The 23,045-nt window shown below is 43.3% G+C and overlaps 1 protein-coding gene across 12 annotated transcripts in view; it reads right to left on the bottom strand.

Moving 5' to 3' along the window:
• Window positions 1-13,762, bottom strand: part of IFT88 (intraflagellar transport 88) — a 75,923-nt gene extending 62,161 nt beyond the window's left edge. For 11 of the 12 annotated variants that reach the window (XM_060128625.1, XM_060128630.1, XM_060128628.1 and 8 more), the window contains exons 1-3: window positions 13,656-13,762; window positions 7,550-7,645; window positions 4,067-4,129 (exon numbers count right to left, since the gene is read on the bottom strand). In XM_060128625.1, the coding sequence (XP_059984608.1) occupies window positions 4,067-4,129; window positions 7,550-7,639 (153 nt within the window). In that variant the 5' untranslated portion in view covers window positions 7,640-7,645; window positions 13,656-13,762. Of the gene's footprint in view, window positions 1-4,066; window positions 4,130-7,549; window positions 7,646-13,431; window positions 13,506-13,655 lie in introns of those variants that run through there. The other variant, XM_060128627.1, reaches the window with a different exon arrangement.
• Between the last annotated feature and the right edge of the window lie 9,283 nt (window positions 13,763-23,045).

Genomic DNA, 23,045 nt, shown 5'->3' with positions numbered 1-23,045 from the left:
CATTGTCCAGAAAGTAGTAAAATACTAAATTATACTAGACTTTGATAAGTTAAAGATGAATATTGTAATCTTTACAAAAACACTAAAAAATGGCTAAAGAATGTAAGCTCCCAAGATAACAGAAGGAGAAATGGAATAATAAAAAATAAACAAAAGAAGATAAGAGGGCTTCCCTGGTGGTGCAGTGGTTGAGAGTCTGCCTGCCGATGCAGGGAACGCGGGTTCGTGCCCCAGTCTGGGAAGATCCCACATGCCGCAGAGCGGCTGGGCCCGTGAGCCATGGCTGCTGAGCCTGCGAGTCCGGAGCCTGTGCTCCGCAACGGGAGAGGCCACGGCGGTGAGAGGCCCGCGTACCGTACCGCCAAAAAAAAAAAAAAAAAAGGAGATAAGAAAAGAGAGAAAATGAAACATAAAAAAGGCAGGAAAAAACAAACAGCAAATACTAAGGCAACAAATTTAAACCAAATCCGTAATTTCATTAAATGTAAATAGACTAAAAGAAGAAGATTATCTGACAATATTAAAACAAATACAAAAAACCCAGAGCTCTATTCATGCTGCTAATAAATACATCTTAAATATACAGATATGAGAATGCTGTAAGTAAAAAGATGGGAAAGACATACAATGTAAACACTAGACAAAGAGAGCCTGAGTAGCTCTAGCAATATACTAATATTTGACAAGACAGACAAACAGCATTACTAGAGATAGGATATTTTATAACAATAAAAGGGTCAATTTAACACAAAAATATAACAATTCTAAATGTCTTTACTCCAAATATATAAATCAAAAACCTAAAAAAAGGAAGAAAACCACAATCACAGTGTAAGATTTGACCGTTTTTCTCATTAATAGAACTGTAGTTCCTCTCCACAAAAAAAAATCAGTAAAAATACAGAAAATTTGAACAAAACCATTAACAAACTTGACTTAATTGACAGGTAACAGGTCTTGGAAAAACATGAAAAGGAAGGATGTGGGTCTCAGCAATATTTTTCTGTGAGAACAAATTGAAGGAAAGAGACCATTTTTCTTTTTAACTACTCACTAATGACTACATCTGTTCTTCTGGGTTTTATTTTTGGCACTGGACTGATCTCTTAAGTGGACTGGATCCTACGTTACCTCTTTCTTTCTTCACCTTGCACCCTCACCCACACTGCCTTTCCTCACAAATCTCAAGGGCAATCTGAACTGTGCACATCCTTAAATATTCAACTGTAAATCTATCTTCTAAGCAGCCTCTTCTGATTGTCCCAACTAGTGATAAAGAACTTATCTTTGTGGTCCCATAGCAATTTATACTCTTTTTACAACACATAATATATTATGCCTTGTAATTTCTATTTCTGTCCATTTTATTCTCCTCCTTAAGTTCCTCTGGAGCTAGCTGGAATTTTATCCCTCTTAAGTGAGCCCAGTCCCTTTCATATAACAGTTGCACAAATTTTTCCCATTTAATACAGTATGTAAGGTGTGATGAAAATATCATTCAAGGCAGCTGGAGACCTGAGCTCTGTCCTGGTTACAGGTAAGTGTGAGACCTCGCCTCCCCAGGCTTGTTTTCCTCATCATAACGTGAGGATCTCTGAAGTCATTTCTAAATATGATGAAGGACCAGCCTGGAGACATTACCACCTGTCTGATACCCAGAATCACTAAACTGAAGACAATGTTTGCTTATTTACTAAGTCATGTGATAAAGATCTGTGGAGGACCCACAGCAGGCAAAGAGAGAACAATATGATGGTCTGCCTCCTCAGAAAGCTTATGGCCTTGTCATTAGCCAAGTGTAAGAACTTAGCCTACAATTTTCTTTCCATAATGAAGGTAAACTTAAAATTAAAATATAGCTTGTGGAATGTGTAGTCAAGAATTGACTTCACCCAAAGAGAGGTCTGGCTTTGCCCTTTGCTACTGGGAGGAGATCTGCAGGCCCCTGGAATGTCCTGTATGACACACCCCTGTTTGCCTGGGGGCTTTGGCCACCAGACAGTCTAAACTTCAGACTTATGAGCCTGAACCTCCAGGAGGGGCTGGAGACTAACGGGCAGCCATGAGGACAGTATGTGATGGAGCTCCATGAAAACTCTGGACACCACAGTGGTGGGAGGGCTTCCTTGCTGGCAATCCTCCCAAGTACCGTCACCACTCAGAGTGGCTGGGAGGTTAATGCTACCCAGGGCTCCACAGGGAAAGGATGACCAGAAGCCCCACGTTTGGACCCTCCCAGACTGTGCCCTGTGTCTCTCTTCTCTGGGCAGATTTAACCTGTATCCTTCCCCTGTAATAAACCGTAAGCATACCAGCTTTCAGCAAGTTCTGCGAGTCCTTTCAGAAAAGGACCAACGCTGAAGGTGGTTTTGCAACTGGTGTCAGAAGTGAGGACAGGGGCTTCCCCGGTGGCACAGTGGTTAAGAATCTGTCTGCCAACGCAGGGGACACGGGTTTGAGCCCTGGTCCAGGAAGGTCTCACAACCGCGGAGCAACTGAGCCCACGAGTCACAACTACTGAGCCTGCGCTCTAGAGCCCGCGAGCCACAACTACTGAGCCTACATGCCACAACTACTGAAGCCCGCGCGCCTAGAGCCCGTGCTCCGCAACAAGAGAAGCCACCGCAATGAGAAGCCCGCACGCTGCAACAAAGAGTAGCTCCCGCTCGCCGCAACTAGAGAAAGCCCGTGTGCAGCAACAAAGACCCAACACAGCCAAATAAATAAATAAATAAAAATAAAATAAAATAATTTTTTAAATAAATTAATTAATTTAAAAAAAATTGGTCAAATGATCTTAAACAAGGGTGCCAAGACCATACAATGTGGAAAGGTCAGTCTCTCCCAAATGGTGCTGGGAAAACTGGATATCCACACAAAAGAATGAAATCAGACCCCTAATCTTGTATCACATACAAAAATGAACTCAAAATGGATTAAAGGCCCAAACGTAAAAAGACCTAAAACTATAAAACTCCTAGAAAAAAAACATAGGGGAAAATTTCATGGCATTGGACTTAGTAATGATTTCTCAGCTATGACACCAAAAAGCACAGGCAACAAAAGCAAAAACAGACCAATGGGACTACATCAAATATAAAAACTTTTGTGCATCAAAGAACCCGATCAACAGAATTTTAAAAAAGCAACCTACAGAACGGGAGAAAATATCTGCAAAGCATATACCCAATAAAGAATTCCTACAACTCAACAACAAAAAAAATCAAATAACCCAGTTAAAAAATGGGCAAAATACTTGAACAGACATTTCTTCAAAGATGATCTACAAATGGCCAAAGAGCATAAGAAAAGACAGTCAACATCACTAATTATCAGAGAAATGCAAATCAAAACCACAATGAGAATCACCTCATACCCATTAAAATTGCTACTATCAAAAGAATAGAAAATAACAAGTGTTAGTGAAGCTGTAGAGAAACTGGAACCCTTGTGCACTGTTGGTGGGATTGTAAAATGGCGTAACCACTATGGAAAACAGTATGGAGGTTCCCCCAACAATTAAACATAGAACTACCATATGATCCAGCAATCCCACTTTTGGGTATATATCCAAAGAATTGAAAACAGGGTCTCAAGATATTTGCACACTCATGTTCGTAGCAGCACTATTCACAACAGCCAAGAGGTGGAAGCAACCCAAGTGTCCATGGAACAAAATGTGGTCCATCCATACAATGGAATGTTATTCAGCCTTAAAAAGGGAGGAGATCCCGACACAGGCTATACCGTGAATGAACCTTGAGGACATTATGCTACATGAAATAAGCCAGTCACAAAAGGACAAAAACCATCTGATTCCACTTATATGTAGTACCCAGAACAGTCAAATTCATAAAGACAGTAGAAGGGTGGGGGCCAGGGGCTGGCGGAGGGAGATGGGGGTTGTTGTTTAATGGGGACAGAGTTTCAGTTTGGGAGGACAGAAAGTTCCAGGGATCTGTTTCACAACAATGGGAATTAATTTAACACTACCAATGTGTACATTTAAGAACAGTTAAGATGGCATAGTATGTGTTTTTTACCACAATAAAAAAAATTCACTTACTGGAGGTCTTCTGCCGTGACTAGTTTTCACAGCTTGCTGAAAAGCTGTGTCATTCTCCAATTCCTAAAACGAAAAGGCAAATTTCACATCCAACATGAAGTGACAATTTTTTAAATGTTTAACCTCGACTGCTTGGTGTTCATGATCCTCTATAATCCACCGTCCTCCATCTGCTGACATCCAGGTAGGGCTCAAGGACTCCCGTCCTCAAATCCCCCTCACACTGTACAAAATGCCAAAGTCCCTTCCCCCCTCGGGGAGAGGAGTAATGACAATGTCAGTCAAGTTTAAGGCCATTTCACTGGCTACTGTTCAAATGGGTGCTATCAACACACGTGGTTAAAAGATCAAGTCTGCAAGGATATGGCCTTTCTACTGTTTCTCTTTTCCAAGCAGCTAGAGCAGTAGGAACAGAGAATCACCCCCATCCTTTTTCCCTCTCTCTCTCCCCTCTCTTCTTCCATATTCTGGACCATGGCTAGGAGCCTTACCTGAGAAAACCTTAGGACAGAAAAGGCTGTATTCTCTCCCAGAAATGGGGCAAACACTTGCTCTGGTTTCATCTCTGCTTGCCCAAGTGAAAATGGCTTTTCATCTCACGGGAGAGGTAAAGTCTGAGATTCAGACTAGAGCCAGCCTAGGCTCCAGCGGGTCCAACCTGTGATGCCACTTGGAACCAAAGCCTCCGTTGAAATAAAACGTTACTATGCTTTGCTGATTCCTGACCTATGCTTACATTCTCCCTGAGGAAAGTAACATTAGTCAAGTGCAAGATACCAGTGTTTCCGAGTTTCCTGGACAAAATGCCATTGTAGCCTCTCTCAAAAGCACCAAGCCTCGCCAGCTGCCAGTCTAAGCAGCCTTTGTCCCCCGTCTCTTCAGCAGCACAGGTTCGGCTCTAGCCCTCCAGACATCTGTGCTCAGTTCTCACACTCACCTCTGATTTACTGCAATCTACTTCCCACAGAAACATACTTGCTGATTATTAAAAAACAAACACAAACAATACACAAAAAATGGAGTCGATATCAATTAGCTTTTTAAAACCTTGGAGACAATTAAAGTAAAACGTTTGTATAACCAAAATGCTAATACAATGTACTTTAAATGTGATTATGTACAAGGATTCTTCTTTACTTTTACTTCAAATAATCTTCATAATCTTCCATATCAACTACATAAAATGAAGTAAGTACACAAGTCTCAGCCATAGAAACCAGGCAACTTTCACACGAAGCACAAAGCCACGGGCTGCCTTTGAAATAATTATACTACCTTGGCACATCTTTTAGGAAAAGCCTTCCAATATTGCTAAATTATTAGTAAAATTTGATTAATCAGCTCAGTGAAGTCTCAATGACAAACTAAAAACTGTCAACAAATTCTCCATTACAAATACCAAATCAACACAATTTTTGTCATTTTTTTCTTTGTTCATGATTTGATTAACAATTTGCATAATCTATGAACACCTTAGCAACTGTTTCAAGTAATTCAGCTATATATTAATTTACACCAATTAATTAAAATAAAAGAAAACCACGGGTAAACCAAATTTTTTATTTTACTGTGTGATTTATTTTTGTGTATGATATTCTGAATATTTGCTTCAAGTTAAATAATGAAGCCACACTGTGATGACCTGAAGAGTTAGGAAGTTTCTCTGATGTTTTTAAGAATGATCATGATGATATATTAATTCCACTTGTGGGACTCTCCCCAAGGAAATGTTTGGTCACAATAGAGAAAATTATTTAAGCATAAAATTGCTCATTGTGCTATTGTTATTAATAGGGGCAGAAAACTATAAATAATTATCCTATAGTCAGAAAATAATCAACTGTATATAGTCGGTATTATGCAGCCATTAAAATTATATTTAAATTTTTAGGACCATGAAACTTTGTTTACGATGTAGCCAAATGTAAATAAGCAAACAGAAAAGTAAACATTAGTTCAATTCCAAACATGCTAAAAGAAAATTGTATGTGTATGCATGAACGAAAGACAAAGCAACAAAATGTTAACCGTACTCATTTCTGACTGCTGGGTAAATTATGGGTAATTTTGTTTTTCAACAATGAGCACATATATTTTTTTTTTATACATATAACTTTTACGACTGGGAGAAAGGGGGAGATTCAATGGTTTTCATAATTTATACTAGCTTAGGAAAATGTCCATGCTTTAATACAAATTTTTAAAAACTAGTCTATGTAATCATATCTGTATAAGTGTTTGTATACAGGGACGGAAGAACCTGAATATATTAAAAGACAAGGGAATACAGCAAAACATCGGGTGATATATCTAATACAGGTGATCTTCAGGTAATAGTATTCATGTCATTTTATTTTTTTCTCCAATCTTATGTATTTTTCAAATTTTCTATGATGAACAGTATCTCCTAGATTTTTTTTTTCTCCTAGATTTTTATTTCATATAGAGTAAGTGAATGATTTCTATTTTCTTTTCTTGCTTTCTCTCTAGGTCTCCAATTCACAGGCAAACATTTTTCTCCAGAGGAAAAAACAATTCAAAAATGACTGAAAGCCATATGAAAAACTCTAGAATGAGATTTCCTAAATTAGTTAAAGTCCTCTAAATGCTAATATTTGATTCTTAAATACTAGCAAGTAAATTAACGCCCACATCCTTCATCCTTACTTTTTTTCACACGCTAATTAAAGACAACTTTATAAAGAGTTTTCTTTGGTTTTTGTCTTTTACAATTTGGAAACTATAACTCTCACAATAATGTAAACAGATTTAAAATATTCAAGTATTTGTCTTAGTAACAATTTCATCCTGTAATTACTATACTACTAAATATTAAGCAGATATAGGTTTGTTGACATAAGCGAATATTCATAAAAGGGAAAAGGTTACGAAATAGTACACACAGTATGATACCATTTTATCCAAAAACATACAGATACAGTATACATATACACATACATATGTGCATAGGGAAACATTTAGCATTAAGCACTGTAAGTTAGTTAATGTTTATCTCTGGGTGGTTTATTTCTGGGTGGTTTCATAGACAGTTTCTATGATTTTAATTTTTCTTTATATTTATTTCTATTCTCTAATTTTTCTATAAAATACTTGTATAATTTAATTCAAAGAAGAAAAATAACTACATGACATTTCAAATTTAGAGCATTAAAAAAAACTGATTTTAGGTACTTCAAGTGATCTAAGTCTTGTAACTTACATATTCAGATAATTAGTACAGAAGAATACAAGTATATAATTGATCCTAATTCTTTCCCATAGACTTTTTCACATCTTTATGCTGCAATTATTACTATTGGTAGAAAGTACAGTCTTCAGTAATAGCACTTTTCTAGGCTTTTAATCAACTTACTTAATCTAAAGCATGATAAAGCAGAACCCTCAAATCCAAAATTTCCATGAACCAGCTGGTTAGCAAAGACCAATGTAAAAAAAAAAAAAAAAAAAAATTTTTTTTTTTACCTCGGTATCATAGGTTGGATTGTAGTCATTATAACCAGAATAAAGATCATCTTCATCTGTCTCTGGGGCCAGGTGTACATTTTCCATCATTTGTACCTATGAAAAATCACTGCTGTAAATGTATTCTTCGAATAAGAAATAATTGTTAATTGAAATAAAGTATACCTATTTAACAACCTTTCTGGTCAAATTTATCTCTACATGTGTTTATGGCCTAAACTTTTTTTCATTTCAAATTCTTAAAACTAGATATCAAAACAGACACAAAGGTCAATGGAACAGAACAGAGAGACCCCAAAAAACCCATACATATATGGTCAACTGATTTATGACGAAGGAGCCAAGAATATACAATGAGGAACGGACAGTCTCTTCAATAAATGGTGCTGGGAAAACTGGACGGCCACATGCAAAAAACAAATCTGGGCCCCTACCTTACACCATAAACAAAAATCAACTCAAAATGGATTAAGGACCTGAAACAATAAAACTCCTAGAAGTAAACATAGACAGTAAGTGCCTCGACATCGGTTTTGGTGGTATCTTTTTTGGATCTAACACCAAAAGCAATGGCAACAAAACTAAAAATAGATAAGTGGGACTATATCAAATTTAAAAGTTTCTGCACAGCAAATGAAACCATCAACAAAATGAAAAGGCAACCTACTGAATATCTGCAAATCATATATCTGATGAGGGGTTAATATCCAAAATATATAAAGAACTAATGCAACTCAACAACAACAATAAAAACTCGATTAAAAAATGGACAGAGGGGACCTCCCTGGTGGCGCAGTGGTTAAGAATCCACCTGCCAATGCAAGGGACACGGGTTCGATCCCTGGTCCAGGAAGATCTCACATGCCTCGAGCAACTAAGCTCATGTGCCACAATTACTGAGCCTGCTCTCTAGAGACCACGAGCCACAACTACTGAAGCCCGCACGCCTAGAGCCCGTGCTCTGCAACAAGAGAAGTCACCGCAATGAGTAGACATTTTTCCAAATAAGACATACAGATGGCCAATATGTACATGAAAAGATTCTCAACATCACCTATCATCAGGGAAATGAAATCAAAAGAGATTTCAGCTCACACGAGTTAGAATGGTTATTATAAAAAAGATTGGGATTTCCCTGGTGGTGCAGTGGTTAAGAATCCGCCTGCCAATGCAAGGGACACGGGTTCAATCCCTAGTCCAGGAAGATCCCACGTGCCCCAGAGCAACTAAGCCGTGCGCCACAACTACTGAGCCTGCGCTCTAGAGCCCACGAGCCACAACTACTGAAGCCCGTGTGCCTATAGCCCGTGCACTGCAATGAAGAGTAGCCGCTGCTCTCCGCAACTAGAGAAAGCCCAGGCGTGGCAACGAAGACCCAACACAGCCAAAAATAAATAAATAAATTTTAAAAAGAAAAAAAAAAAAAGAAGACCCAACACAGCCTAAATAAATAAATAAGACTAGAGATGGTCATTCCTTGGCAGTCCAGTGGTTAGGACTCCATGCTCTCACTGCAGAGGGCCCAGGTTTGATTCCCTGGTCAGGGAATTAAGATGACATGAGCCGTGTGTTGCAGCCAGAAAAATAAAGACTAGAGATAAGCACTGGTGAGGATGTTGAGAAAACGGAACCCTCATGTACTGTTGGTGGGAATGTAAGCTGGTGTAGCCACTGTGGAAAACAGTATGCAGGTTCCTAAAAAATTAAAAATAAAGTTACTGTATGATCCAGCAATTCCACTTCCGGGTATTTATCTGAAGAAAATGAAAACACTAACTCAAAAAGGTATTTGCACCACTACGTTCATTGCATCATTACTGACAATAGGCGAGATATAGAAACAGGGCTTCCCTGGTAGCACAGTGGTTAAGGATCCGCCTGCCAATGCAGGGGACCCGGGTTCGATCCCTGGTCCGGGAAGATCCCACATGCCTCAGAGCAACTAAGCTCGTGCGCCACAACTACTGAGCCTGTGCTCTAGAGCCCACGAGCCACAACTACTGAGCCCACGAGCCACAACTACTGAAGCCCACGCACCTAGAGCCTGTGCTCCGCAACAAGAGAAGCCACCGCAATGAGAAGCCCGCACACCGCAAGGAAGAGTAGCCCCCGCTCGCCGCAACTAGAGAAACCCCGCGTGCAGCAAGGAAGACCCAACGCAGCCAAAAATAAATTAATTTTTAAAAAAACGAAACAAAAAAAACTAGGTGTCAAAACATTCATTCATTGCACTTGTTTCACATTTATTCCACACCCACTACATTAAAAGGACAGTGATAGACACAGCTGATTGTACTGATTTTCAAGGAGCTCAGTATCAAGTGAAGAAAGGTATATAACAGTCAATTATAATGCAAGGCAGAAATCACTGAACACCTACCACAGGGCTAAATTAAAGAGACCAATAACACAAAACGTCAGCAAGCATATGGAGCAATGGGAATACTCATATGTTGTTTAGTGGCAGTGTAAAATGGTACAATTTGAGGAAACAATCTGGCAGTCTCATAAAATTAACATATATCTCTTATGACCCAGCAATTCCACTCCAAAGTATTTATCCAAGAGAAATGAAAATATATGTCTATAAAAAGATTTGTTTAAGTGTATTTACATGAGCTTTATTCACAATATCCAAAAATTGGCAACAGACCATACCCATCAATAGAATGGATAAGCAAAAGGTGGCATATTTAATGCAATGAAGTACTACTCAGCAATAAAAACCAGTGCACTGATGACATTTATAACAATACATAAAAATCTCAGTTATGCTGAGTGAAAGAAGCCTCACACATAACAGTACCTAATGTATGTTTCAAGTCCTAGAACAGGCAAAACTATGGCAGAAAACAATCAGAACACTAGTTGCTTCTTAGAGGTGGGGGGTAGGGACTGAATGGAAAAGGGCATGACAGAATTTTCTGAAGTGATAAATGTTCTATATCTTGACAGGTGATTTGATTACACAGACGTATGCATTTGCGAAAACTCAGTAAATGCATACTTAAGATTTCTTTTTACTGTTTGTAAATTTTTTCTTGAATGAAAAGACTATAAACAAATATTGAACTATAATTAATATACATACTCAACTATTTAAAGGCAAACTTAGTATCTGTAATTTAGTTTGAAATGTGTAAAAATAAGATGGATAAAAGGATCAATGTGATAAAGCAAGTACAGAAAAATGTTAATGGTAGAATCTATGTAGCAGGTATGATGTTCACTGAAAAATTCTTTAAAATTTGCTGTAGATTTGCAGAGTAAATTTTCATAATAAAATGTGAAAAAAGTACAAAACGAGATGAAACAGATATCAAAGCAAAGTAAAACAGAAGCATGGGAGAAATGTAATTATTGTGCATGTCTACTGTAAATGTGGTAATTATCAGAGAACTGGGGACGAATTCCCAGAAGACCACTCATTCAAATTGAGTCAATATTTTTGGCAATTTGGGAAGGGGGCTGTCCAGTTACCCAAGAAATGTAGTACTGAATTACTCTGTGTATCTCAAAATACATATTATCTTTAAAGCCTGTACAATATTAAGTGCGTCAGTAAATTCCTACAAAAATTTCAGCTTAATCTTATTGCTCAGTAAAATGCCAGATGTATGTGGCCACTCATAAAATTTTAACATTACTTTAATAATAAAATTATTAATCTTTTGATATAATTCACATACCATAAAATTTACCCTTTAAGTACCATTCAGTCATTTTTAGTATATTCACAAGGTTGTGCAGCCATCACCACTATCCAATTCCAGAACATTTCATCACCCCATGGAGAACCCTGGGGCCCTTTAGCAGTCACTCTCCATTTCTCCCTCCTCCTGTCTCAGAGGATTTGCGGATTCTGGACATTCCATAAAAAAGGAATCATCCAATATGTGGTATTTTGTGTCTGGCTTCTTTCACTTAGCATTTTTTCAAGGGTCATCGATGGTATAGCATGTATCAGTACTTTATTCCTTTTTATCGCTGAATAATATTCCATCATAAGGATATACAACATTTTGTCTGTTAATGGACATTTGGATTGTTTCCACTTTTGACCATTATGAATAGCTACTGCAGGACTTCCCGGGTGGTCCAGTGGTCAAGAATCCACCTTCCAATGCAGGGGACCTGGGTTCAATCCCTGGTGAGGGAACTAATATCCCTTTTGCCGCAGGGCAACTAAGCTTGTGTGCTGCAACTACGAAGCACACAAGCCACAACTAGAGATCCCACGCACCACAACGAAGATCCTGCACGCCACAACTAAAGATGCTGCATGCCACAACTAAGACCCGATGCAGCCAAAAAATAAAAGTAAATAAATATTTTTTTAAAAAACTACTGCACTGGGGCTTCCCTGGTGGCGCAGTGGTTGAGGGTCCACCTGCTGATGCGGGGGACACGGGTTCGTGCCCCGGTCCGGGAGGATCCCACATGCCGCGGAGCGGCTGGGCCCGTGAGCCATGGCCGCTGAGCCTGCGCGTCTGGAGCCTGTGCTCCGCAACGGGAGAGGCCACAACAGTGAGAGGCCCGCGTAACGCAAAAAAAAAATCAAAAAAAAAAAAAAACTACTGCACTATGGGGAATTCTCTGCCGGTCCAGTGGTTACGACTCAGTGCTTGGCAGAGCCAAAAAAGAAGAATCCCTTATATGTTCCTGATACTAGACCTTATCAGATAAATGACTAGAAACTATTTTCTCCCATTCTGTGCACTCTTTCCCCCCCTTGACAGTGTCCTTGGAAGCACAAAAGCTTTTAAATTTGATGATGCACACATATTTTTTGTTTGCGCTTTGGGTGTTACAGCTAAAAAACCACTGCCTAATCCAAGGTCAAGAAGATTTACACCTGTTTTCTTCTAAGAGTTTTATGGCTTTAGCTCTTAGATTTAGGTCTTTTGAGTTAATTTCTCATTACTTTTTGGAGATGAAAATTCACTATGAGAGCAAATGTCAATCATATAGAAATGTTCATTCCAAATTAGCCCCCTAAAATATTGTCAGTGGTAGAAGACATACAAAATATTTTAACTTAAAAGCTTTAGGTCAGGTAATGGGACACCAGTGGTTCTCAAAGGTCAGTGTGTGTCAGAAACCCAAGGGCTGGGACTTCCCTGGCGGTCCAGTGGTTGGGACTCCACGCTTCCACTGCAGGGGACCTGGGTTCAATCCCTGGTCCAGGAAGTAGGATCCCACGTGCCATGCCGCGCGGCCAAAATAACAACAAACAAATCTATGCTAAACTGATAGGCAAAATAATTTTGAAAAAACGAAAGAAACCCAAGGGCTTGTTAAAATCAGACTGCCACTCCCCCATACCGGTTTCTGATTCACCAAGTCTCAGGTGGGAGTCGCCAGCATCCCCCTCCACCCTTGGAATGTGGATTTCTAACAAGTTCCCAAGCGTTGCTCCTGCTGCTGCTCCGGGGACCACACTGTGAGGACCACTGTGTTCAACAGAAACCACCTAATTACAAGTCCCATTTAAGTCAATTTAGCTTACACGTCTCTCAGAACAACAAGCAACTTTTACAACTGGAGATCCTTTCTTCTGGGCTGTCCCCAGACCAAAACAGTTCAGATATGAGAGAGACTCGGGGTGACCGACGCGGAGAGTAGGGTGCGGTGGGGAAAGGTGAAGCACCCAGGGAACAGCTAAGGCGGCGGAGGTCCGCCACAGCGCGGGTTTCCCGGGTTCTGCTGCCAAGGCAGCTCCCGGGCTCGCGCCGTCTGGACTGAGCGCGGGAAGCGCCCCCCACCCCGCCTCCCCGGGGCCCCGCCCCCGTCCCCAACGGCGGCCTCTCGCCCCCCGGGGGCCGCACCGGACAGCCCGGCCGCCCACTGGAGCGGACTGACTCCGGCCCGGGAATGCCCACCTCCGCGAGACGGGGCCCGAGCTCGTGCCTCCCTCACCCGCCGAGCCTTCCCGGGAATTTCTGCGCTTCCCGTCACGAACGCTGGGTCAGGGGCTCAAGGGCCGCGCGCGGGCTGCGGGCGGGGGCGCACGGGCCGGCGGCGGGGGAGGGGCAGAGCCCCCGCGACCCCCCACGGCCCCCCCGGAGGGCGGCGGGCACCCGCGCCGCCCGGGGCCCTCTCCTACCTCGCGGCGAGGGGACCAGGGAGACCGCGAGGGCTGCGGGGTTGGCGCGGCCTTTCCGGAACTCGGCGGAGAGCTGCGCAGCCGTGGCGTTGCCACGCGCGGATCTAAGGAAGCCGCTCCCACAGTGCTCCGCGAGGGGGCGGGGCGATACAGGTGGGCGGGGCCGAGCCTGGAGGGCGGGGAGGGGCCTGAGCGGAGAGGGGCGGGGCCGGCTCCGGCTAGGGAGCTGGAGCCGAGGGGCCCCGCGGAGGCGGTCTTGGCGGGCGGTGAGTGGGACAGGAACTTGAGGGAAGCCCACGTCTCCTAGATCCTGATGAAATCATCCGGAAGGCAGATCACCGGCGGGTGGTGCTGGTTGCTGTGAATAGCTCCGGTGGCCGCCGCACTAGCTGTGAGCCCTGGAAGCGCGTCCGGGCAGGCAGCTGGCTGTCTGGACCCCTCCCGCGGTTCCCCCCGGTCCCGGCTAGAGCCCAGGCCGCCCGCGCGGCCCCGCGCACCTCGTGGTCCTGTCCTGTCCTGTGCTCCTGCCCTGGACACGTCGAGGGCGGCCCGAGACGCGCCAAAGCCGGCACCCAGCCTGAGTGACGCTAAGCAAGAGAACGAGGAATGAAGTTAATAACCGGTTCACATCTTTAAAGTTTGTCTTAAATTTTCAAGATAAATTGGCGGGGAGGCGTCTAAAGACACCAGTGTAATTAGTGAGTTTTGGAAGACTGAGATGTTGTCTCCCTCCAGTGCAAAAGGCGAGTTATGCTCTCTGGCATATTAGGGATGATGTCTGAGCATCGTGCTGGCCTGCAGTTCATCATAAAAAACTGAGGTTTCCAAAGTTTAGGGCCCCTCAGCTGTGACACAAACTCACTGTGCGTGCAGCAGCCGCCTGCGCTACCCCTGTGGGACTGGGGAGGTGTGTGGGCAGAGGGAGTGTGAAGCTCAGGCTGCTTGCTGGGCTGTGACAATCAGGTCCTCTGTCTCTGACCAGGTGTTTCTGCCAGCTGTCAGGACACCCTGTTAGCTTGTCAGCTTGGAGACCTGGTCAAGTCTTAACACGGCTCTTGAGAGTATCTAGCCACCCAGCCTGGCTCAAAGTAGCTGTTCACTACATGTTTTGTGAGTTAATTCCTGAACACTGTAGAGCCCTTCAAATCACTGCACTTCGGTATATGGAAACCATTTTCATTATCTGTTTAGATCTCCAGGCTGTAAATTTGCAGCTCCCTCGATTGTTAAAAAATATATTTATTTATTTATTTATTTTGGCTGTTAGCTGGAGCATGCAGGATCTTCTTTATTTATTTATTTTTGGCTGCGTTGGGTCTTTGTTGCTGCGCGCAGGCTTTCTCTAGTTGCGGTGAGCGGGGGCTACTCTTCGTTGGGGTGCACAGGCTTCTCATTGCAGTGACTTCTCTTGTTGCAGAGCACGGGCTCTAGGCGCGTGGGCTTCAGTAGTTGTGGCACGCGGGCTTAATAGTCATGGCACGCAGGCTCTAGAGCTCAGGCTCAGTAGTTGTGGCGCACAGGCTTAGTTGCTCCGCGGCGTGTGGGATCTTCCCGGACCAGGGCTCAAACCCGTGTCTCCTGCATTGGCAGGCGGATTCTTAACCACTGTGCCACCAGGGAAGCCCCCTTCATTTTAAATGTTGTAATGAAGCTACTATTTTTTTAATATATTTATTTATTTACTTGGCTCCATCGGGTCATAGTTGTGGCGTGCGGGATCTTCCTTGCCGCATGCGTGATCTTTAGTTGCGGCAAGGCACACTCCTAATGCAGGGGGGCCCGGGGTTCGAGCCCTGGTCGGGGAACTAGATCCCACACGCCACAAGTAAGAGCTCATATGCCACAACTAAAGATCCTACGTGCTGTAACTGAAGCTACTATTTATTAAGCACATGCCTACATCGGCAGACAAAATGTTAAGGTCACATAGCTCATATTACTAAAATACAAGCTCCAGAGAGAACAGAGATTCTTGTTTCCATCACTTCCAACCTGGAGGGCTAGGCAGCAGACAATCACTGCATTTTGTGGTGTTTTTCTGGGCAGAAGAGGTGAAAGGTTTTCACAGTGCCTAATAAATTACTTATTAGATAAACCAAGTGTTGCCAAGCTGGGGTGGGAATCCAGTGGTGGTAACACCTATGGTGTACTTGAGTAAACTTTTACGAATAAACAGTAACTATAAAACTATGTTATGGGACTTCTCTTGTGGCGCAGTGTTTGAGAGTTCTGCCTGCCGATGCAGGGGACACGGGTTCGTGCCCTGGTCCGGGAAGATCCCACATGCCGCGGAGCAGCTGGGCCCGTGAGCCATGGCTGCTGAGCCTGCGCGTCCGGAGCCTGTGCTCCACAACAGGAGAGGCCACGGCAGTGAGAGGCCCGCGTACCACAAAAAAACAAACAAACAAACAAAAACTATGTTATGAGCTCTGATAGTGGTAGATCCACAGGACCTCACGTACACCAGGTGTTAGGGACCGAATTGTCGCCCCCAAATTCAAATGTGGAAGCCCTGACCCCCAGGACCTCAGACTGTGACAGTATTTGGAGACAGGGCCTTTAAAGAGGGATTAAGTTAAAAGGGGGCCTCGCGGGTGCTCTTGCCACCTGGTTTCCTTCTCTCCGGGCTCTTCTCACCACCTCCTCAGCACTCTTGCATCTTCTCTCTTGCTGTCACTCAGTCTGTTTTCCACACTGCAGCCAAAGTGGTCACCCTTCAGTGAAGGTCTGATCACCTCGTTCTCTGCGCAGGACCTTTTGGTGCCCTCTCTCCCCACTGGCCTTGACCTCTGGACAAAGTCTAAACTCCATGTTGTGCCTTACAAGGCTCTTCAGGGGTCAGGACACAGGAATCTGTTGCAGCCAAGAAAAATCAATTCTTGCTAACTGAAGCAGAAAAGGAATTTTTTGGAACGATGTTGGGTAGCTCAGAATTGTCAGAGAGGCTGAGGAGCAAAGTTTGGAAAAGCAACAGCAGCTCAGGCAGGCAAGGCCCAGCCAAAGTCGGCTCACGGGAGCGAGCTGCCGAAGTCATGACCAAGCCTCGCCGTTTGCTCAGGCAAACCAGGAGCAGTTGGTCGCCCTGCTTAGCCGGCTGCTGTGGCCCTGCCATCTCAGTACCTCAAGGCCCGCTCGCCGGTGGACGCACTCTCACACGGCTGTGCTCCGGCACGTAGCACTTCACCGCTGGACCCTGGTTCCATCATAGCCACTGGGAACCGTTTCTAACCACCCTGCCCTTTGTCTGCCTCCTGAGCCCCAGATGGGAATGCCAGCTTGCTGTGTGTCGGTCAAAGGCCGTGTTCTGGCTTCCAGGGAGCTCAGACGGAGGGTGTCTGCTCCCCGAAGCTTCCTCCCACCCATTTTGGGATCCTCCTAAAATACGAAGGGTGTCAGATGCTGGGTAGCCAACAATGTCCATGGACAAACGTCCACGACATCACCCCTCCCCTTGGCCTCCTCGCCGGCACGTCGTGCCCCGGCCATACTTGCTTTCAAGTCTTCCTCACCCCCAGGCCTTCACAGCACACTATTCTCTTTTCCTAAAATGATCTTTCCTACTGTCCTCTTAGCCTGGCCACCTCTGTCCAGAAGGCCTTCCCTAGTCGCTGAGTACTAGTTTGCTAGGGCAGCCGTAACAAACTACCGCATGCTAGGTGGCTTAAAAACAGAAATTTACTTCCCAGTGCGCTGGAGGCTAAACTTCAAGATCAAGGTGTGGGCCGGCGTGGTTTCTTCTGAGGCCTCTCCTTGGTCTGGCCGCTCTCTGCTACCCCTTCACGTGGTCTCCCTCTGGGCACCCTGAGTGTCCTAATCTTCTCCTCTTATGAGGGCATGAGTCCCATTGGATGAAGACCCACCCACAAGGCCTCCTTTTAATTTAATCCCCCGTCTCCAAATACTGTCACATTCTGAGGTCCTGGGGGTCAGGGCTTCCACATTTGAATTTGGGGCACACGATTCGGTCCCTAACACCTGGTGTACTGTGGATCTACCACTATCAGAGCTCATAACACAGTTTTATAGTTACTGTTTATGCGTCAAAGTTTACTCAAGTACACCATAGGTGTTACCACCACTGGATTCCCACCCCAGCTTAGCAACACTTGGTTTATCTAATAAGTAATTTATTAGGCACTGTGAAAACCTTTCACCTCTTCTGCCCAGAAAAATGCCATGAAATGCAGCGACTGCCTGTTAAATATTTTAAATTATCATGGCTTTTTTTTTTTTTTGCCCCAAAAGCTAAAAGCAAATTAGCCTGAAAATGTAGAGTGAAATTTTTTTCTCATCTTTTTTTAAAAAATAAATTTATTTATTTATTCATTTTTCCCTGCATTGGGTCTTCATTGCTGCGTGCAGGCTTTCTCTAGTTGCAGCAAGCGGGGCTGCTCTTCCTTGCGGTGCGCGGGCTTCTCGTCTTGGTGGCTTCTCTTTTGTGGAGCATGGGCTCTAGGTGCTGGGGCTTCATGAAACAGTGAAATTCAGTGCTTTCTACTGTCAGCATTAAGTATTTTTATTGCTCTGTGTCAGCTATATTCAAGGTCTAACAGTAGCATTTGTTCGTTTGTTCATTCATTCATTCAACTGTAAGAGTTTCACCAATGGATAAGCCAGAAATAAGGCATTCCTGGCAGATGGAAAAATGTCTGGAAGCTGCACTGTCTAATATGGTAACCATTAGCTGCTGGTAACTATTTAAAATAAAGTTTAAATCAATTCAATATAATTTTTATTTGTTTTATTTTTGGCTGCATTGGGTCTTCGTTGTAGTGCATGGGCTTCTCATTGTGGTGGCTTCTCTTGTTGCAGAAAACGCGCTCTAGGCGCGCGGGCTTCGGTAGTGTGGCACACGGGCTCAGTAGTTGTGGTTCGCGGGCTCTAGAGCTCAGGCTCAGTAGTTGTGGCACATGGGCTTAGTTGCTCTGCGGCATGTGGGATCTTCCTGGACCAGGGCTCGCACCTGTGTCCCCTGCATTAGCAGGCGGATTCTTAAGCACTGCGTCACCAGGGAAGCCCTCAATTTAAATCAACTATAAAGTTTAGTTCCTTAGTCTCATTAGCTGCGTTCCACAGGTGTGTGTCGGAGACTCATGTGCAAAACTTTTCCATCATCACACAAGGGTCTACAGGCAGTGCTGGGAGGATGCAGAGAACAGTAAACTCACTTGACTGCACTGAAAACAGTTGGAATAAACTATAGTTGTTTGTAAGTGCCAAAGCATGATCTAAAGAATCATCAGTGACCTGATAGTATTTTTTTAAATATGTGTGAGATAAATTCTTCTAAATATCTATAATAATTCAATACAGAATGTTGAGAAATTAATTATTGTTTTTGTTTTTTATTTTTTTGGCCATGCCGACTGTCTTGCGGGTTCTTAGTTCCCCAGCCAGGGACTGAACCTGTGCCCCCTGCAGTGGACGTGCCGAGTTCTAACCACTGGGCCGCCAGGGAATTTCCGAGAAATGAATTATTGTTGTATTTACATGTGCTCTTCAAAATTCTCCGTATGAAGAACAAGATATCACTTCACTGAAACACTGTTAGTCACCACATTCATTCGGTTCGTGTTTGAGTGGGTTTGTTTAATTCCGGGGGCACATGGGGGTGGTTTGGGAAGATGTTAGGTTTTGTCTTTTTGAGGTGGCTTGTATATAACATTGTTGAACTGCATCAAAAGGCAAGAAAAATCTCTTTTTTATTGCAAATGTGTCTCTATCCAGCAATGACTTTGAAAGGGAGATCTAAGTACTTTCTGTACAACCCCAGAAAAGAAAGTCGAGGTCCCTCAGGGTGAGGGTCCTACCTGTCCTGCTTGCTTAACTGAGACCCCCTGCTGGTTGACTGAGCCCCTTACCTTCTGTCTTGGCTTCTCACCCTGAGCCTTCTGCCACCCCCAGAATCCTGAGTCCAGGCAGAGATGAAATCCTTGAGTGACATCTTCTCTGAGTGAATTCAGAAATCATCTGGAGGGAATTCCCTGGTGGTCTAGTGGTTAGGGCTTTATGCTCTCACTGCTGAGGGCCCGGGTTCAATCCCTGGTTGGGGAACTAAGATCCCACAAGGGGCTGCGCATGTGGCCAAAAAAAAAAAAAAAGAGAGAGAGAGAGAGAAATCATCTGGGCAGAAGCCATGGTGACTATAATGGTTATGAAATGCTGAGTTTCTGACAAGGAGCTACGATCTATCTGGACACAGTTACATTCAAGCACACGGATTCTCTAGATGATATTATACTCATCACAGCCTCTGTCATATATGGTTGTACAGGTTGTGTGCTGCAGAAGGGGGCGACATCTAAGGAGGGGTTATTCACATAATAGTTTTCATAGATTTGCTGCTTATAATAATAAAAACAATTTTCCAGAAGATGGCAGTAAAGTATCTTGTTCGAAAACATCAGTATAGCATGACAATTTTCTGGGGGTGGGAATATAGTGTCTTGAGGAAAAAGTGCCTTTTTCTTACTTACAGAAAGGTGTGAAATGGCTTATCACTTGCTCTAGGTCCTGTAGAAAATCAGCCCTCTATTACTGGCGAAAATGAACAAGTGAAGTTTAATAGGTAGAGGAAAGGAAAAAGAATGATCAGGGATATATTTCGAAATTCTAGCTTCCAAAATGCCGACTCTTTGTTAAAATAATAATATCAATATATTATATGTGTTATATAGTATGAATAATACAGTGTAATTTAAGCTTTCCTAGACCTCATGGGACCGTGGGTATAAATGTGCTTTATGAAAATAGAGAGGAACCCTTTAGTTTTGAGGTACATGTTTCTGTCTCCTCAAAAGTCTCCCCCCTAAAATACAAACTGTCTTCAGTCTTTGGTTCCTCCCCCAAAATACACATTTTTATAGCAGTTACAAGGCTGTCCCTGAGACCCAAATTCTCGAACACTAAGCATTACCATGTATGCACAGATCCTTTCTTAACTCAAAAACATAAATACCATGGCCTTTATTCTCTTAAACCTTTATATACTTACTTCTTAAGAAATATTTTAGGGGGAGGGATAAATCAGCACCTTGGGATGAACACACACACACTACTATATATAAGATAGATAACCAACAAGGACCTACTGTATAGCACAGGGAACTGTAGTCAGTATTCTGTAGATAACCTATATGAGATAAGAATCTAAAAAAGAATGAATATATGTATATGTATAACAGAATCACTTTGCTGAACACCTGAAACTAACACAACATTGTAAGTCAACTATACTCCAATGAAACTAAAATATTAAAAGAATATTTCAATAATCCGAGTCTTAAAAGTAAATTGGGGTCACTTAAGAGCAGAGCATTTGACCAGATATCCCAAGTGGATCTTCTCGTTGCTAACGACCCTCTAGGCTGAGTGCTAGGTCCACCGATGTTGTCCCATTGGTATCTGAACGCTTTCTTGCCTCTGGGCACACAAGCCAACCTGGTACCCTTCCTGCACCAAACACACATCAACAATTTCTCCATGGAGTCCTGGTTCCTTTTAGTGAAAATGGCATTACAGACCAAGACTTGGGCATCTGGGGTTCAGATCAGATTTGAGATACTGGGTATTGTTAAGCCTGGGCTGTTTCAGCGAGCAGAGCTGGAAAATACCTTTTTTTTTTTTAAGGTGTGAGTTCTTACTGATATTTTCAATTCAATTCTAACATCACAGCATTCCTCTTTAAACTCTTTGTTTCTATAATTATACCTTATTTTATGGTGAAATCTTCCTGCTAAACGAAATCAACATATTTATTTGATTTGTCTAGAATACAAAAAAAAAAGTTAAGAATAGCAATATGATATTGGTGTGAAATAGAAAACGACAAAATGAAGTTCAAGATTTTCTTGATGGCCAGTAGGCACATGAAAAGATGCTCAACATCACTAATTATTAGAGAAATGCAAATCAAAACTACAGTGAGGTACCACCTCACACCAGGCAGAGTGGCCATCATTAAAAAGTCTACAAATAGGACTTCCCTGGTGGTGCAGTGGTTAAGAATCCACCTGACAATGCAGGGGACACGGGTTCGAGCCCTGGTCCGGGAAGATCCCACATGCCGCGGAGCAACTAAGCCCCTGCACCACAAATGCTAAGCCCCCGCACCACAACTGCTAAGCCCCCGCACCTAGAGCCTGCACGCAGCAATGAAGACCCAATGCAGCCAAAAAGAAATAATAAATAAATAAATAATAATTTTAAAAAGAGGGCTTCCCTGGTGGCGCAGTGGTTGAGAGTCCGCCTGCCGATGCCCCGTGCCCCGATCCGGCAAGATCCCACATGCCGCGGAGCGGCTGGGCCCACGAGCCATGGCCGCTGAGCCTGCGCGTCCGGAGCCTGTGCTCCGCAGCGGGAGAGGCCACAGCAGTGAGAGGCCCGCGTGCCGCAAAAAAAAAAAAAAAAAAAAAGAGAGAGAAACTGCCATTGAGGTGGTTTCATCTTAGAAATGAGTGGAAATACACAAGGAATTCAGCCTCTGAAATGTGCCCCAAATTCACCTTAGCCATCATCTGGCCCATCTTCAGTGGCTGAATACTTGGTTATATGTGCAAGATTTGTAAAAAGGAAACTCTGGCGGTGCAAACCCATTCCAGTGAATAATACTTGATTTCTAATTATGTTAAAATCTACATGTTTTCATGGGCTGGATGCAGTTTTAACTTCATCAGGTTAACAGCTTCCTCTTCTGAACCACGGACCTTCCTCTCATACTTGAGTCTCAGGCTACACAAGTTGAATTTCCGAAGATAAATTAGAATCTCATGGGACTTCCCTGGCAGTCCAGTGGTTAAGATTCCCCGCCTCCATTGCAGGGAGCATGGGTTCAACCCCTAGTTGGGGAACTAAGATCCCTCATGCTGCGTGGCATGGCCAAAAAAAGAGGAAAAAAATCTCAGAAATCTATAACCAAGGTGTATCAAGATCAATTTCAATGAAGCTAATTAAAAGAGGGAAAAACATGTCAGAGATTACACATTTAAACTATCACCAGGAAGTTCATATGAAAACCTCTCCACAGATTCATATGGATTTCAGATGACCTGGGTTCCAATAGAATTGATTGATAAACACAAGCTGTCAACATTTATACAAGTCAAAATTCCAGTCTGAAACACAGAAACCACCCAGATATTTCAGCAGAGTATCTATCTATCTATCTATCTATCTATCTATCATCTCACTCAACAGAGAATTTAATATGGAGAATTTGTTCTGTCATTCTTGGACTGAAAGGCACAGAACGTCAGGAGGGCCGCTACTCCTGGGACTCAGGGATGCAGGAAGATTTGGGGACTAGCAGAGGAGGGGCCTGGGGGGGAGTGGAGCCTCTGAGGGGTGTGAGAGGCTGTGCCTGGGGGGTCACAAAGCTGGAGGAGGAACCAG

This window comes from Lagenorhynchus albirostris, chromosome 18 (assembly GCF_949774975.1).
Source record: "Lagenorhynchus albirostris chromosome 18, mLagAlb1.1, whole genome shotgun sequence".
NCBI classification, from domain to species: domain Eukaryota; kingdom Metazoa; phylum Chordata; class Mammalia; order Artiodactyla; family Delphinidae; genus Lagenorhynchus; species Lagenorhynchus albirostris.
Note: the sequence above shows the minus strand (reverse complement) of the source record. Positions and strands in the feature narration are given on the sequence as shown.